Here is an 18,038-nt window from a genome sequence, read left to right on the forward strand (position 1 = left end):
TTTCTGAAGAAAAGAAACATGGCAGGTTTTTAGCTCATCTCATCTCCAGAAGTTAAGGGAAAGACAAACAGTTTAAAAATAGAAACTTTCACAGACAGACTTGCCCAGCTGGAGCCAAACATCTGTTGAAGGGAGTAGTAGGAGAGCATAGCCTGAGGATTGTGCCTGCTGTGATCAGAGCCATTATATCTCACCCTGGAATGTAATTGCATCAAAGTTAGACCACGCACAAGCTATCTAGATTGCGATCTCAGCAGCCATAGTGTGGAGTGGTCTCAAATCAGTTAGCACTCCCTGTCTTGGTGGCACACTCCTTTGTGTAGCTTGCAGTAGTAAGTTGTGTGTTGAGCATGGAGGAGGAATAACAACAACTGGAACAGTTTTGGGAATTTTTATAAGAAGTGGATATTGTAGCCTTTAAGGTAAACTTTGTTGTGTTTTTGAATAGTAAGAGTTGAGTTTATATCAGTGACTGATGTTAGATCTCTGCTTAATGAGTGTAAGGTATGTGACATAGCTGTTCCCTTAAACTGCGTTAGTTTGTTTGGAAAGCCTCTCCGCATTGGGTGAAGTTCATTGTGAAATTATAAGTAAAACACTTATGTTAAGGGATGTTGGACTCGATAGATGAAAAATTTTTGTTTTCTATTTTTTTACTTGTTAAAAGTTCTGAATACAACTGGTACTGAAATAAAGTTAAATTGTTGTTACTCTACAGCATGTAAATATATAGTTATCAACCTTTTTGACTTGCTTATTTACCGGCAAATATCATGTATTGCCGTTGCTATTCACTGGCTATCCTTGTATGTTTGCATTCTGTAGCAGATGCAGGCTATGGGCATGACATATGACACACATTTCTGTCAGCGGAATTATAATCCGTTTATGATATAAACTATGCAGGCTTGAATGGACTGTTCACCTGGATGAATGTATGTTTACACACACCACAGGTTAAAACACCAGCATGGGAGGAAGTGATATTCTTATATGCATAATTGAATAAAACGCTATATTGCATTAGCAAAAAAGGACAGATCCTTGCCACATTGAGCGTTTTGTTGCACAGGAAGGAAAGAATTAAAGGAGAGAGGCCAAGAGAAAAGTGTACACCTGAGTGTCTAACACCTACCCAAGTCATGAGGAAAGCCTGAAGCACTAGAGACATGGAGCCAAGACAAAGATAGTATCTCAGACAACAGACAGATAAGACCATACTGATAAAAGGAATACTAAGTGACTGCCTAAGCAGAGTTCAACAAAGGATGTCACTTGTTAGCCAGGAATAATTAAGAAGAAGAAAGAATAAGTCACATTTTCTAATTTCACTGCTGATGCTCCATATTGGAATAAACAGTTGCTGACTGTTAGAATTCATTTCCATTGTGATGGCAACGCTCTGTGAAAAGAGATTGCAGTTGAAAGTGAGGAAGTTCAAGTGTTACGACAAGAAGGAATAAAAAACCATTGGTCTGGCTTGATAACATGCACACTAGAACATCTAATTGTATCTAATGTGATGGTGTGTTGAGATAGTCCTCCCTCCAGCTGGTTACACTTCTAATGAGTATGGATGACATATACTAGCAGCCTGTACAGTCCCTAGGGCCTTGTTATGTGCAGCTCATGGGAAAACTTGTCAGCAAGCCTCCTGTTGTTCCTTGATGTATGAATAATGAGAAGTGATAATATGTATTACTGCTGAAGTGGACTTTCTGTGTTTCTTACCCAGAAATTGAAACTTTTTGGACACAAATTCATGGAATTACTCAAGGTTGTTGGTATGTGAATACACTGACATTTATCAGATTAAACGAAAGGTATATCATATATCACCTGTCCTAGATGGAGGGAGAACATTTTAAGAGACATACAAAGAAACATTTGTATTGTTCTGGATTTGGCAGAAAAAGGGCATGTTACTTCCAGTGACATGGATGGCTTGTGACATCTTTTTTTTGGAAACACCCTGATGAAGAATTGAGCAAGTTGCCTATGCTTGACTACTGGAACTAAATAATGCTCTCTCTGGTTACAAGGAGTGGAATGGATACGTGAGCTTAGAAGAAGAAAATACCAAGTATTGAAATACATTGTGGTTAAGAATGAACAGTTAAGTTTGCAAACAAGATTTACTTGATTACTTACTAGATGTATTTGAACATGTTACTACAGGTCAAGGGAAACTAGACAGGAATGCTGGTTACACGTTGCGAGCTCGATTTTTTTAATGTCATCCAAATACCAACAGATTGTTTGACATTTAAAAATAATAGCAACTGAGCAATTGAGATAGATGATCTTTTTCAGTAGGGAGTGACAGTTTATAACATTTTTAGCAGAGAGTTGTGAATATGGACCAGGTATCAGATGACAAAGTCACCTGAAAATTACAGAAATAAGCCGTGAAATCTACATTCGAGAATAATGGAAAGAGAGTGATTGAGATAATGAAACTTTATCCGTGATGGGAAATGACTGAAAATCACTTTTTTTGTCACACAATTGTTGACCTGTGATCAGATGACGCAAGTTGTGCCACTTTTGGATTGATTATAAATACATTAGCTTATATAAGGAATAACTTCCTCTGGTAAGTGACTGTTGTATTCATAGCAATTGTGAAATTGCCAGCTATGGATACTACCAAGGCTTCTGTAAAAAGCTAAAAGAATGACACTTTATTAGCATACTTTTGTATTATGTAATTCTAAATATAATTTCAACAGCTTGTTTCCTTACAGAAAATAATTTCTGTTGTTCAAAATCCATCATCCTGTCAATGTTCATATTTGATGTATTCAGAGAGGCATGTTTAACATTCTCCCTGTCTGTCAAGAGAGATTTATATGTGAGCAGATGTCAACATTTCTTTTAGTTAAGTGGGAAAGTTTGGAAAGGGCAGCGAAAGGTTGAAAAGCTGCATATTTTCACACCCAAAAGAATGATTACTGTTAACCTCTTGGATAAGATGTGATTTTTTTTTCGTGAGAAATTATGGGCGTTATCAGAATATTTTAATCAAACGTACAGAATGCATGGGGAGTTTGAAAGTGTGTTTTCACAATATGGAAAAAAGTAGATAGAGACGACATCATCTGTCTTATAAATTAAATATTGTTGTCTTTACTCTATTTTTTACTTCATTTCTAGATTATTTTCATTCTATTGATTGTTTAGAAATTGCCCCCAGATAAGAAATATAGAGTTTGCATGTCTGGGATATAATCCTTGCTATTTCTGTCAAATTAAAGAATGTTCATTGTTTTGACTCTAGGCTCTTTAGCTTGAGCATGCAGCTTTGTAGACATAAGGCTTATTACATTGATCTGTTAAACAGCTAGTGCCCTAACGGTCAAACTAATGTTCAAACACTGGAAACTCATTTGAGGAGAGGAGAGTAAAGCAATGGATGTGTTTTCTCTCCTGAAGCATTCTTAGCTAATCAGATTGTGTGGCGGAGGTTGTGCTGTTGTGTTCTCTGTTTTCATTTGTGATTATGCTGACTTATATGTGAAATAGTGCAATATGCTGTGTGGATGGTTGCTAATACCTATGGTGTATACAGGTGTATTTGGATAAGATTACGTGAGGGAGTCCTGGAAGGAAATCGTTAGGTTAAATATAATATTGCGGCCAAATCTCTTTTAGTGACTGACCCCCCCCTTAGGGTCAGAGTGCAGGAATCACTAGGCAGGGTCCAAGAGGCAGGCTCCCCCTATACAACACGGGTAAGCAGTGGAAAGAGCTAATATTTAGAGAACAAACTTGCAGAACATAAGTGGGATTTTTTCCTCTTTTGTGCCCGAGTTCTGTTGACACATTCCTTCCACCCCCTGTCTTGGTTGCAGCAATGAATGTGTCCTGTTGTAGCCGTTACTTCAACTGTAACACCCTGAACTAGAGTTTTCAGTTTACCTCTTTTCTTTGAAGAGAAAAGTTCAGGCCATAGACAAAAAGGGGGCACAGGCTCCATTTACATTCAATAGGAAAAAGTGTGAAAGATCGGGCAGCCTGATTTGAACTGGATTGTGTACTAAAATTTGCTCCGCTTTCACGTAACTGTCAACAACAAGAACAAGGACAGAAACAAGGAAATTAGAGAAGAATAAGGGCACTGTTTGAATATATAAGAGTCCCACTTGGGACTGGTAAACACTTTTGAAATCTCGTCCTTGATCAGGGTTTTACAGAATACACCAGGTTAATGAGAACTTTGTGTGGTAAGTGCATGCTGTTAGACTGTCATTTTTTCACTTTTGAACAAGTTCTATTAGAGGTGAATAATGGCAAGTAGTGGTTTTTATGTGGAGTAAATAGTTCAGTTCATTACCATGTGGTGACCAAATGTGCTTGATTATTGCTAACAAAGCTGTGGTCTGAAGTCACATATTGTAGACTGAAAGTGTCACATGTTGGCATTTCAAAATTTGCATTTTTTGTATGTTATCACAGTTTTATGAATTATTGTGGTTTGATATGCCACAAATCAAGACATTTTGGTAAGTGTCAGAATATATGTGGGGTAAATTTATGGTTTAATGTGATATTGTTTATAAATATGTTGTTATCCAATGTGGACCTGAACCAGATTATTGATATGTGAAGATAATTTGAAGAAAAAAGAATGTGTGTCATACCCTCCCTCTTAAACTTTTATAATTAAAAAATGTTAATTATTGGTATTAAAAAAAGTCTACATTTTCTCACTGTAGACAAGGTCAAGTTTCCATTGTGAAGCTGAATATTGATGTTGAAGGAAAAAGTAACCCTTTCACATTGCTTGTTCATTAAAATAAAGTGTTTTTCCCAAAAAGTTCATCTACATTATTTACAAAAAAAGTCAGTTAAGTCACAAAATGTATGTCTTAACCAGACTGAGAATTAGTTTGGGAACAAAAACCATTGCTGGTGGGAATTATGCCTAGCATGTGGTGAAAGCAGTTAGATCTGCCGTTACAGTCATTAAATGAACCATGTGCCGTGACGGATTTTAATTGGTGTGAAAAAAAACTTAGAACTTTGTAAAAGTAAAAGGTGATTCATGGTATATAAACATAATGTCCAGCCACAAACAAAACATAATCGTGTTGTAATGAACCACAATATTTTTCTGTTACTCTGACATTAGAAAGTTACAAGAGTTGAACAAGTAGAACAGTTGTCATATCTTCTCAGAAGGGGTCCCAAATATGATAGAAAACAAAAATAGGTGCCAAAACAGGACATAAAGGATCCTGTTGTTCCTTAGTTACAAGGGCATAAGAAATTATAAAAACACCAGTTTTACTGTTTAGCTAATGAACAAAACAAGCTGTCATGGAAGGTTCAGTCTATATTTAAAGGTCCTAAGGCAAAAAAGTAGAAATAAGATTATATCAGTTATTGTTGTATAGATTACTTTATAAAAAGAGTTATATTGTATAGAATGGTTTGTTTGAAATTAAGGGTCAGCAAAAAAGTGTGAAATAAACGTACCGTGGGTGTTGAAATCGGTTATTTTTAGTTCAGACAAGTGGGATCCACCCATCTATTATTTTCAGCTGATATCCCATGGTAACAACTCCAATAGCAAACACCATTGTGGATACTGTCAGTACTAATAATAACTTGTAAATAAAAAGCTTCGCTAGTCTTCCAATGGTATTATTAAAATACACTAGCTTAAAGAAGGCACTTCAGTTTTCTTACAGCAGGTAAGGAGCTTAAGGTATTTTAATCTTTTTTTTTACCTGGGATTTAAGTAGAGACAAGATTGTATTAGAATTTAAATGAACAAAAAAGTAATGTTGGCAGCAGATTACATTTTAAGTTGAGATCAAATCCCAGTTTCTTTAGCTGTTTGTGTTGGTGAGAATGTGTACTGTTGATAGACTGAGTCAGTGTTTGATTTTACTATTTAAGTTTCTACACATTTTCCTGATTAATTTATAAACCCTTGAAAAATGTGTCCATCAACCAGTTTTATGTAAGGATGGGATAGAGAAAATGAATTCATAAAATGTTTGGTACTATTTCGACAAATTGACAGGGACAATTTTTTCCCACTAGCTGATTTGGCAAGTGGAACTGAGCATTTATCGTTAAACAAAGTTATCATTGTGTGACCACATGCAAGGTATCCATGTATTAGCTATATTATGTGAAATTAGCCTTCTGTTAGGTAGGGGGTGGATATTTTAAAACTGAGTCAGCGTCTTTTGTTAACCGGAATATATCCAAGCCATTTTGCTCGAGGCCCCATCACCAAATTTAATACCTGGTTAGAAGGCAAGAGAGTGGGTTGAATGACATGCTACTGTTTCCTAATGTTTTCTGTGTCATCCCACATATTTTCCTGATATTCAAATATTAAGATATTGAATATTTCCTATTGAGATTAAAACAAAAATTCTTGGTCATTATCATGTCATTTTGTACACAGTTCATAGATAAAAGACATTTGTGCTAAATGCACACATCAGAATTGGCAGTTGGAAATAATTTCTATTGATTTATTCTGTGAAAATGCATAAAAATTTGATGGGTGATCATTGGTGATGGTGGTGGTAGAGAGGGAGCAGTGTACAGTTTCTTTGGTAGAAATTTTCCCTATTTCAGTCCTTTAAACTGAACTGATATAAACCAATTTTGAGAAAGGGCTTGGATCTACTCATTGTTTACTTTGCACAGTTGGTGTGGTAATGTCTATAGAAGCTGTGATGTAATATTTCTCCTTTACTGAAGAAGGTATGCCAAGTGGCAGTCTCCTGTAGGGTTCTATAGAAGTAGTACACAGTATTTGATATGACACTTCTCTAGGCAAGATGTTATTATTCATGATTTAACAGAAAGTATTTTTTTTTTGCCTGGGTCAGTCTCATTTTCCACTGAACATTTTTTTTTCTTTAGGAATTTTCTTTAAATAATGAGTGTGTAACCTAAATTAGATTTGTAAGCGTGAAACATCTCATGAATTACACCTTATGTTGGACATCTATGCAGGTAGATTAGTGTGTTTTAATAGATAAAGTGAGCAGTTTAATGGAAAGGCTTGCGGATATATGAGGAACCGCATGTAAGCAAGTAATCACTTTAAGCTTATCAGGTTTTGGTGGTTTGATAGAAAGTGAATGTTTCTGTTGTTGTTCCCATATTGAATTGGATATGTGACTTAACATGTACCTGAGATGTTTATTTATCATTGTAAAGTATACAGAGTTTGCTGCCAGGCTGATATTCCTTATCTTGTGCCTAATGGAGATTATTCGGTACGTGCTTGATGGCAGGGTTCGAAATAACGGCCCATCCAGGTCCCTTTGCAAGGCCATTTTCTTGATAATTCGTATCACTTTTGGATACATTACTGGTAGTGACTGGCCAGGATTCAGGATAAGAGAAGTTACGCTATTGGAAACATTTTGGAGTTTTTGACAAGTGAGCACTACATGTGTGTTTGTAAAGGTTGAGTGAATAATAGAGTGTCCAACCCACCTGTTCCAGCTCCTTAAGAATTTTTCCCTTTGTTTTTGTTGTTATCAATAGAGGGCATTGTCTATCAGAGAAACCCAAGAAGCTCTGATGTCTAATTTCAAGAACAATTTGGGTTATACTTTTTCAATTCTGAAAAGAACTTTTTGAGTGGTTGCTGTACTTGTGGTGAATACTAAGTAGCTAAAAAATCTTGTCATCAACTTAACAGCCACCAATAAGTTTGCCAAAATAACAAAGGTCAGGATTTTTGAAAATTAATCGGTTGAGATTTTTGCAGGTGGTTGAAGTATCAAATTTTAACCGTTTTGCTTTTCCATTGGGAAACTGGATCCCTTCTCTCTGCATACCTGTGTTATTGAGATGTCAAAAGCACTACTGTTAGTATTGTGTGAGGCCCTGGTGAGTCATCAGGGGGACACTTTTTCCAAAGTCCTCTTATATTTGTGTGCACAGGTAGCTGTGAGTAATGACGCAGTGGTCTGTGATAGAAGGTTCAATAGACAGTGGTGGGAATTTGGTTTCAGACTCTCACGTCCAGTTTGTTTGATGTAAGTAGGTTTATGTTTGTATTTGTTTATTTATGAAAAATAGCTCCTAGGCGTATTTGAAATTCAACATATTTTGATGCCTTACCAACAGTGAGATCTGTCTTCAGGAAGTGTTTATTGTTAATGTGATTTAATTATTTAGGGATTTTACTGAGATTTGATTGAACCAATTTAAGATGTGATATTTTAAATTAAGTTGGCCTGAGGTTACCGAGTTATGACTGTGTTGTTGTAGAACCCTATTAGTATAAAATGTGTTGTTGTAGAACACTATTAAAATACTTCAACCCCAGGGCAGCATGTTCATAACAAATTTATATGTCTATTGGAAGAAAAAAGAGTTAAAGATAATTTTACAAGTAAGATCATCTAAGGACAGAATTGATGCTGTATTTTATTTCTGGCTGTTTAATTATCGTACAGATTTTATACAGATGTGGTTTGATTTAAATATTCAAATCTGCTCTACCACAATCATTGTTCCTGTCAATAGGGGGCAGCACATATATGCAATGTATGCAAGTTTCTGGTGTGTCCTTTGTTTTCATTTGCTGCAATCCTGATTGAGTACAAATTGTGCTACTGGTTTTCTTTAATTTTGCTATCAATAATGGCTTTGGTTTTTGGATAGGCTCAGTCCCCTTGCAGCACATCGGCAACGTGTATGTTAAGCTAATATGCTGTTTTACATGCATCACGCAAAGAAAATGGTCCCAATAGAAAAAAGTCAGAATTTGAAATTGACCTAGGAGAAAAAATAGACAAGATCTCGGGAATTGAGAGTGACATTTTCTTCGGCTGCAGTTTCTGACCAGACAGTTCTCTTCAGGGTTATATTCATGAAATTTTAAGTATTATTTGATGGAAATGAGGAATAGTTATTAGCCTGCCAAATGCAACATTCATTTCCTCCACTAAAAATTACAGTGCATTCTATCTTGATTTACCTTTGCATTTCTCTTAATGCTCCATAATACTTTTGAAATAAAACAAAATTTACTCTAATATTCACAGTAGATGTTTTTTAGAAAAGGCTGTAAACTTTTTTCATCTGCAGAAAATAAAGCTGTATTTTCAAAAATGAGATTTTTACAGAAAAGAAAGATAGTTGAAATATTTTTGATAAAGAGAGAGTTTTGTGGTTCTGGCTTGTATGCACATGAAGACTTACACATGGATGATAGCAATCCAATACTCGTGTCACCAGGTGTAGAATGAGTAGTACTACATAGATATCCACACATGTTCCGTCTTCCCAGTTCTGCCTTGTGACAGATGTCTCCCTCAGTCATCAAAAGTACTAACTCTGTGGCATAATGTTCTACGTTTGAGAAATTAATAGCTTGTCTCTGATATTGATAATGCAGTTACGTTTTCACATGTAATGTTATTACACCAGGTTGTACTAATGACTTCATTGATGACTTCATTGACAAGGTATCTGCATTAGTTTTGATGAACAATTGATTGAGTGACTCATTATGCCCATGATAAGCTAGACCCCCGTGTATATTGTCTTGTATGAAATATTGAAATAAATCTAAAAAGCCTTTTATGGTTTATATAACATTGTGAATATTGATAAACTCTATCCAGTATTAATTTTCAAGGGTAATACCTTATGTGAACATTGACCTTATAGTGCATTGGTTTAAAGAGAAAAAACGGTTTAACAAATGGCTGAATATAGATAATTTAGTGGAGTTAAATCACTCTTGCCTTTACTTGCACTAAGTGAAAGAGAAAACATGGTGTGACCACAATGTGATGGAAATGTTCAACACAAAGGGCACAGCTATTAGGTTGCTGACTTTCTGTCTGAGCTCATTCAGTCTGTCAGGACAGCTTTTCTGTGTCGTTTGTTCATCTATTTTGCGGTATTTTACCATGGGTCGGAAGGTTTTTTTTTTTTTACAAGGTTTAGCGAAGGTAATACAAGGATGACTCAGTCCTTTTTGTGATCAGTAAAAGCAAAGTTTTAGGATGTTGATTTTTTAAAAAAATTTTTACTAGTGAAAAAGGTATTTGATTTATTTAGTGGAGTATATTTTATTAATATTTATTCATAGTTATTATGTTTCACAACAAGCACATAGCGACTTGTGTAAAAACTTCAAAAGAAAAAAAAAACTATGACTCATTGGAACATTGGTTTAAATAATTCCCCCAGCTGCAGTTACAGCTCTTAATTGTTAAAAAAACTGTATTAGCGGTTTTGCTCTATGCTAGCCGAGTCTTTATCCTGACAATTGCATGATTTAATTTTGATTAGGTTATCAAATTTGTGTCAATCTTCCTGCAATAAGTAATGAAATTATAACTTTCTAGTGATCAGCTGTGATTTTATCATGAGCTGAAAATCTGTCAACGTAATGTGAGTCATTTTACTCATAAAACAATTTTATAGTCCTTATTGTCTTGTTTCTTTTGTATTTATTTTGATTTATAATCATGAGCAGCATTGACATCCTGTAAGAAGCACAGAAATATGAGATATGTTCTTTTTTGATTGCAGCTGGTATACAATGGGATATTGTTGATTGTTATCTGTTGGCACAAGTCCCAATCAATTCAGTTGTAATCCCTTAGGCTATAGGTTGGGGAGAAATTCACACCTTCTTTTCTACAAAGTCCACTTTTATTACAGGCTCATGGCGGTCACTTGTAAAGGCAGGAGTAACATTTACCAGCCTTTATTTTGCCTGTCACACTACCTTGCTCAATAGGTGAATTAGCTCAAACTTGATTGGCTCCTTTGTTGAACCAGACTGAGGCTTGCACATGAATAATTAATATCTTACTGTACTGTGTGTGAGTGTTTGTAAGTGTATACACAAAGCTGCATGGCAGTGGATGTAGAGAGGTGTTGAACTATATTCTACAGTGACAAGAGGGGAATTCCAAGTCACATGGAGTACCAGTACTAACTGAAGCAAGGTTTCTTTCTACTCAGGATTACCATTCAGGAGTGCCCAGAACAGCAGCAGAGAGAGGGAGAGAAGAGGAAGGAGGGGTGTTGACAACTGGTAGTAGTAGGGTCCAGTCAGGCCAGTATTCTTACCATTTGTTTCGTGTATGTTTTCTAGGTAAGCTAAGCGCTGGCAAATTACAATGAAGCCTAGCTTAGGGGACCAAGTTCTCATCTTCTTAGCAACATTATGCTTGGCCTCCTGTCGATTGTCAGAAGCGGACGATGGAAATTTACGTGAGTACACCTTTAATTTTTCATATTTTTCAAATGTGGTTTTGTGTTATTGAGAAATCTCCCGCTAGTCCTTAGCCATCACTTTCAATGAAATCCCATTAGTGAAGTATTTGGACATTACACAAGCAGTGAGAAATCGTTTAACTGTCAAGTGAGTCTCATAGTGTAACATTACCTAGAATGCCTTCTGCCTTCTCCCTCATTGAAATACATGAGATTGACAGCTAAGTGCTAGTAGATCATGTGGTTTAATGTCAGGCCTGACACTGCTTTTATCCATTTTATGATCAAATTGAATTCCTTGTTTGATTTGGTTACTGTTTAATCTGAGATTGTTTCAGGCCCTGAATATCGGTGGACATGAAAGCTTTTAGAATAGATACAAATTACTTTCTTTCATGCAAGGTAATAATGAAATGCGGTGTCATTGTTCGATAATGCACACCTGTATTTGGAAAGGTGTAACTTGACATCAGACATGTAAAGGATACCAAGAAATTCAATCAGAAATTAATCATTCGGGGGCAGTTGATTTTGGTTAATGAATAAGGCAAATAGTGGTATATATATGGTTCTATTTTTAATGGTTCACTGGGTAAAAGCACACCATCCTGACCCCTCTTCTGCTCTGATACTGAGCCTTTCTTGATACAGATGGCTAGGTGGTTAGGAGGAGGTTTCTCTCAGTCTGAGATTTATTATATGAAATAGTTACTTGTGATTTATATCTGTAAAAAAATTAATTTTTTTTTTCACATTTTGAGGGGAGGAGCGCAAGGGGTACACATGGATCAGTGAATTGTGAGGGGTTCACTAAGATCCAAAGTTACTTTTGATGTTTCTTTAAAATTTCGTACCAGAGTATCCAGGAAAAACCTTTGCCTTTTTAAAACCAGTTTTCATTGTGTCCCAGCACATTCTTTAAGCTGTGTAATTAATCCTGTTTTGGGAAATAAGATTTTTTTACTCTCCTTGCACTCCTCTGAATGCTAAGAGCATGTAATCTAATTGTTCACGATCCAGCACTGATCAGCTGTGTGATAAAGCACAGAAGAGCTTTTGCTCGAAACCCTGCTATCTATCCTCAAGGCCTGCCATTTGGGAAAACAGAAAAAATTGAACCTGGATTGGTGGATAAAAATTAACAGTTTCAACCTAAAAGAAAAAGAGATACTGAGCACTCCCATGTCACCAAAATTCTAATTTCCTTAGAATGCAGAGTACTTCTGGTTCAAGAGGTTGTGCTTTTATACATTTAGCCTGAATGGTAGAGCACACATAGGAATAAAATACACTAATATAGTACATACACAAGTTATTTATAAAATGGTACCATTTAATAACATGAACAAATGATTGAGAAGACAAAGCAGAAAAACAGAAATAATGTTGCTACAATACACCCTTTTCTCATGACTGGAGTGCTGGGCTTGGCTTTTGCTTTCTTTGATCATGCAACTCTGCTTGACATTTATAGCTTAAGAGTAAAGCTAAATGCTATATTCATAATTCATTATTCACAATGATACCCAACCTCAAAGTCTGTACCAGAACAGTGCGTTTTAATGGCTGCTCTCTGGCCTGTCTACAATACATGATTGATATGTAGGAGCAAAAAAAAAAAAAAAAAAAGTCCATACACAGGAATCATACTCGAGTTTGACATGTTACTGGTGTGATGTATTGGTTGACTATTGTGGCAATTCCTATGCCAGCAATATGTATTGAGTTGAATAATGGAGAGCAGCATAGAATGACTGATGGATTTCTGGAGTGTTCAGTACAGAAAAATATTAAAAGTAATGGCCACATCAGTATAAAGTCTTGTGTCTCCTTCCAGCATCATGGCTTAAAGAAATGTGTCCCCTGATCCTGCTGACTTGTAATGGTCGAGTTTAGAGGGAAGAAATATGCATAATCAGCCTGACTGCCTGCTCACAGAAACAGGCAATTAGAGGAGCTCCTTGCTGTGTTAGGCACTTCAAAACGTCCCTTAAGTCGATCAACTTGGCTATTTTAGCTATAAATTTGAGAAAAGACCCATGCAAGGTTACTCTACTATGCGGCACATGGCGACAAAGTTAACTTTCCTGTTATTGATCTCCAAAAGGGAGACTGCAAGCCGGTGTGTGTATATTGGTTGGGTTGGACTAACAAGTGTGGAAATTCAGGGCTAGGCTGGCTGATTGATTTTCATCTAATTACAATATATCCTATTAGACCCAGAGGCTCAAACTTTCAGTTTTCATTAATTATTCAGGTAGAAAAGTTTGTGATACTTTAGTCCAAAGTTGATACTAATGTCCCTGACAGGCAGATAATTGTAAAAAGAATGGAAATACGCTGAATGATCGAGTAGAATTCCCATTTCCAGCACTGATTTTAAGACTAAACAACTGGGTACATTTGAGTGCAGATACTGATCACTCAGGCTGAAAAAGATGCCAGTTTTTGTTTGTTTTTGCTGAAAACAATTGGCACACTAGAAGATACCATTTCTAAACAAAATAGAAGACCAGAGTCTTCAGGAAGTAAGACCAATCCCAATCCAAATCCAGAGGCAGTAATTTTGAGTTCTTTGATTATCTGGCCAACACACCTGTGCAGTGGTGCTGGTAGTTTGATATTGGAAATGGGTTTTAAGGTCCAAGTTTAGTGTAATTATTGGTGGAAGAGATCTAGAAAACTTCAGAACCTTTCAGACCATGTACCTGTATTCTGCATTTAAAACAGCATGGTTGTTTTGAATTAGGAATGGAAGTTCTGTGATACATTTCAACATTAATGTACCAAAGGTCTGCATGGAACAGTGCAGAGAGATGGCAAAAGCATATTCTGTTATGATAGCTGCATATGACATGTGGAAAGGCAACTGCTGTCTGAAATGGATAGGGATTCAATATTTAGACTGTTTTCAGCCATTGCTTTAAATATAATTGGCAGAATTGGCTTGGAGAACACTTCTGTTTAGACAGCAGGATTGATGGGCCATCATTTAAGGGCTTTTGCCCCTTCACCTGTGAGAACTACCTCAACAATTCCATGCATGCAGATTCTAATAATACTGGCCATATTTGTGTAGGACACTCAGTGATGCTTAATATGTGCCAGAGCTTGCTCTGAAGAGATAGAGATGATGTACAGCAAAAGGTGTTTGCACTGTACTGCTGTGCTTATAGGCCCGTTGCTGCGCAAAAACATGTTTGATATTGCCATTATTGTGATGAAATTGATAGTTAACCGCATCAGGTGTTACTGATTTTCCTTTATCGGCCCCACCCTCTTCGCCTTTGTAAGAAAATATATCTACCATGCCAGGTATATGCATATTAAAAATTACTTTTGTTTTTGAAGGTATTGTTTTTGGTATTGATTGTGAATAGTTGACATTCCCAGCCTTTCTGTGCACCTGGCTTGTGAAAACACTTTTATCCATGTTTGGTTCAATCCCAGTGTTTTCATGTATGAAAGAATATCAAGTTGATGATGAGAAATGCAGAGGCAGTCCTCAGATCTCTGGGTCTAAAATTGATTCTGATCCCCTTCATGTAAGATAGTGTGAATATGAATGCCGAGGCGTGTTTGAACCGATAAAATGTATCATGTATCAGTTCTACATGCCGACTACTGCAAATGGGTGGATTATAATAAATAAGATATGTTATTGAGAATAAGCCGTCTGAGTGTCTCCTGGTCATCTCCTGGGGTCAGGTCAGTGTGAGAATCTCATATGGCCATTTTTTTGTAGCTCAAGTCGCAGGATCGAGATGATTTGCATAAATTATTCACGACTTTGGAGTACTCAAGTTCTGTTGAATGTAATTCTGTGACACAGAGTGTATTGATTACTTGGACTTAAATGATAAGCTACCAAGCATTATGTCAACATTGAAGACTCCATACTTGATTCATTCCCAATTTTCTCAGCATTGACAAATAGACTGAGGCTATCAATTAGGCTTCTTTTTATTTGCATGCTTCATTAAAAACCCAACAAAACCCACCAGTGCAGATGATGCGTATTCCATGGTGTCTTTACACTATGTTAAATACCTTCAATACTAGGATTAGATCATATGTGCATGGCTACACGTACACACACGTACACACATGCATGCACTTACTGCTTACAAAATTAGATTTCTATTACTGCTTTATGTGTTATGAAATATAATAACATCAATACAGTAATAGATATAGACCCCAAAAACGCAAGTTTCAGGGAACATGGGAGGAATCACAACCTTTGCATGATACTTGACATTCAATCACCCAACTTTCCATGCCAGTGATTATGGGATAATTCCCCCACTTTGCCCATTATATCTCATATGACACCCACATTATTTACATGATCTATAGATATGAATTTTTTGAAGGCCAACCTTTTGTTCATATTGTTCCTGTAATTGCTGAAACGTTAGCCTAAATTTTGATAATGCAAAAATAGCATTATATTCCCACTAGTGCATTCTATTTGTTCAGTTTATGGTCAGTGAGTTCTCGGTAATAATGAAGTTCTTGTGGTGGCTTTAAATTGCTTGTGACTGAAAACAATGCACTCTCAGATACTTATATCTTGAATGTGATTATATTTTACCCCCTCCCCCCCCCCAAAAAAAAAAAAGGATTAGAGCAATCAATTACATAATGTTGAGTACAAATATTTGAAAAAAAAACTCAGAGAAACAGTTTTCTTATCTTGAAGTCTGAAGACTGAATGTTCTCTCTCACAGAATGGATGTTCATCATTAATCCTTTGTCTCATTAAAACATTGCTTGATGAGAGAAAAATTATCTGTCAATTAAATGGAATGATAAATGGCAGCATATGAACTTGTATTTATCAGTACTGATAACACGGATTCATATTAAAAAGCAAATTAATGGAAATGGAGGAAATGGAACCAACAAAGAAGGTTGGGGGCTTTGTTGGCATCACTGTGATTGGCGTCATGTGTTTTAAGATTTGTGTTAATTAAGATGGAATTGTATGATTCTGGCGCCAGTCAGGGTTTGAGCTGTTTGGTCACATTTGTAAATGCAGCAAAGCGTGTGGCTTTTAACTTAATGGGAAAGTCATCAACTGCTCGCAGGAATTTCCAGGGAATGAAACGGAAAATGTTTTGTTGTCTCTTGACCTGGAAATAAGATATTTTCCAACTGTGTCAATATATATTCTGCTTGCAATTTTTAGTGCATTAACTTTGTAGGTGATTTGGTTTTTGGATGTTCATCTGGACAAGCTATTGTAGAATTTTGTGCCTTAAAAAGAGGATATCCAATAATTGCTGGTTTTAAAAACCAGTGGAAATTGGAAAGTAAGACAAGAGTCGCAAAAAGTGACTCAAGATGTAATTTGTCAAATGACAAAAAACAAGATTTCTACTTGAAGCAAATGTATGCTTTTACCTATGCTTTAAGTTTCGTTTCATCTCATACAGCTAAAACAAAACAAAAATTCACTGAATGCATGGAAAAGGTGGCAGGTATAGGCATTCATTCTTGATTCTACCAAGTGACAGATCTGAGTTTGATCTAAAACATCCTGGTGAAAGTGCTACTTCAAATGTTTTCTGGTTGTTAAATGTTTCACAGAATGAACTCCTCTTACATTCAAGACAACTACAAGCCAAAGTTTTAGAATGGGATTATCAGGGTTCAGAAAAAGAGAGGGGGGGCGTGATGATGTTTTATCATGCAATTTGTCATTTAAGGTCCAAAATTTTCAGCTGTGGGATGTCTTTTTGCTTAAAGGTCGTAATCTGTACACAGGTTGATATTCTGTTGGGGGAAAATCATGTATAATGTAAGGTGCTTGCTTGTTGTCTTGCATAATTAAGGCAATCCCAGTTGCTTGAAGATCAAGGTGACCATAACATTGTTTGCTCCAAACAATATTGGCTCAAAGTATAAGGCATGAAACTTGTCTCTGCATCCATGACCTGGACCATTTATCCTGTAATGTGCCCCATCATACTTTAAAAATTTGTCAAGGAACAGTTTTAAGAGAAAAATATATTAAAAATTAATGAATGCAACTTGGGAGGGAAAAAAACAACCGAAAAGTCGGCTTCACATAATGATTTGGTATTATTGTAGATTGTGGTATTGAATGGTTCAAGAAATATTTAGAATCATTTTGGTCAGGCTTATAAGTTCAAAACACCAATCAATTCTGTATTTCAGACTCCTATCAGGCTGAAATGGAATGACATAATTTCTGTCTTCAAAAGATAGCCCATTAAGCAGCACTAAATGGACATACACTTGACATTTAAGTCCTCATAAATACTGAATTCCTACTGGAAATGGGGCATTATCTGGTCAGTTTTGCAAAGCCAAATTCTTGCAAATGTCAATATTTATGTGGTATTGACTGTTATTTAGAAAGAAGATATTATAAGATGGCAGCTACTAGGATTGATTCAGCTGAAGGATAACATGGAGTGGAGAAGATTCTAAGCAAATTGTAGTGTACTAACATCATTTCCTCCTTGTTTGACTGATATGATTTCCTATCCATATCTCCTTCCTGTAACCTTCATGAGAAGTTAGACAACCTGTGATAATTGCATTAGTCTAGGGTTACTGGTATGTAATCCAAAGATGATTCAGAAGGAGAAAAAAATGCTAAAGAAAAAATCATAAGCTGAAATTGATCAACCGTCCTTTCATCACTCATATAACCGAGCCCTGGAACCTATTTTCCAGTCCCAGCAGGAGAAGCCTGTGGAGTCACTAAGTGATGTCAGTCACCATATCAATTACAACCATTCTATTCTCACTGTGGTTCCAGCTCATTAGAC

General features: G+C 36.2%; 1 protein-coding gene across 19 annotated transcripts in view; it reads left to right on the top strand.

The window, feature by feature from the left end:
* LOC106157176 (receptor-type tyrosine-protein phosphatase delta) overlaps positions 1 to 18,038 on the top strand; it is a 97,295-nt gene that overhangs the window by 23,082 nt on the left and 56,175 nt on the right. For 7 of the 19 annotated variants that reach the window (XM_086999155.1, XM_086999164.1, XM_086999159.1 and 4 more), the window contains one exon: positions 11,111 to 11,229. In XM_086999155.1, the coding sequence (XP_086855281.1) occupies positions 11,136 to 11,229 (94 nt within the window). In that variant the 5' untranslated portion in view covers positions 11,111 to 11,135. Of the gene's footprint in view, positions 1 to 232; positions 423 to 975; positions 2,597 to 3,884; positions 4,227 to 7,897; positions 8,025 to 11,110; positions 11,230 to 18,038 lie in introns of those variants that run through there. The other 12 variants (XM_086999153.1, XM_086999169.1, XM_086999161.1 and 9 more) reach the window with 5 other exon arrangements.

The sequence above is a fragment of the Lingula anatina genome, chromosome 1, assembly GCF_051362555.1.
Source record: "Lingula anatina isolate TDL-2025a chromosome 1, LinAna3.0, whole genome shotgun sequence".
NCBI classification, from domain to species: Eukaryota; Metazoa; Brachiopoda; class Lingulata; order Lingulida; family Lingulidae; genus Lingula; species Lingula anatina.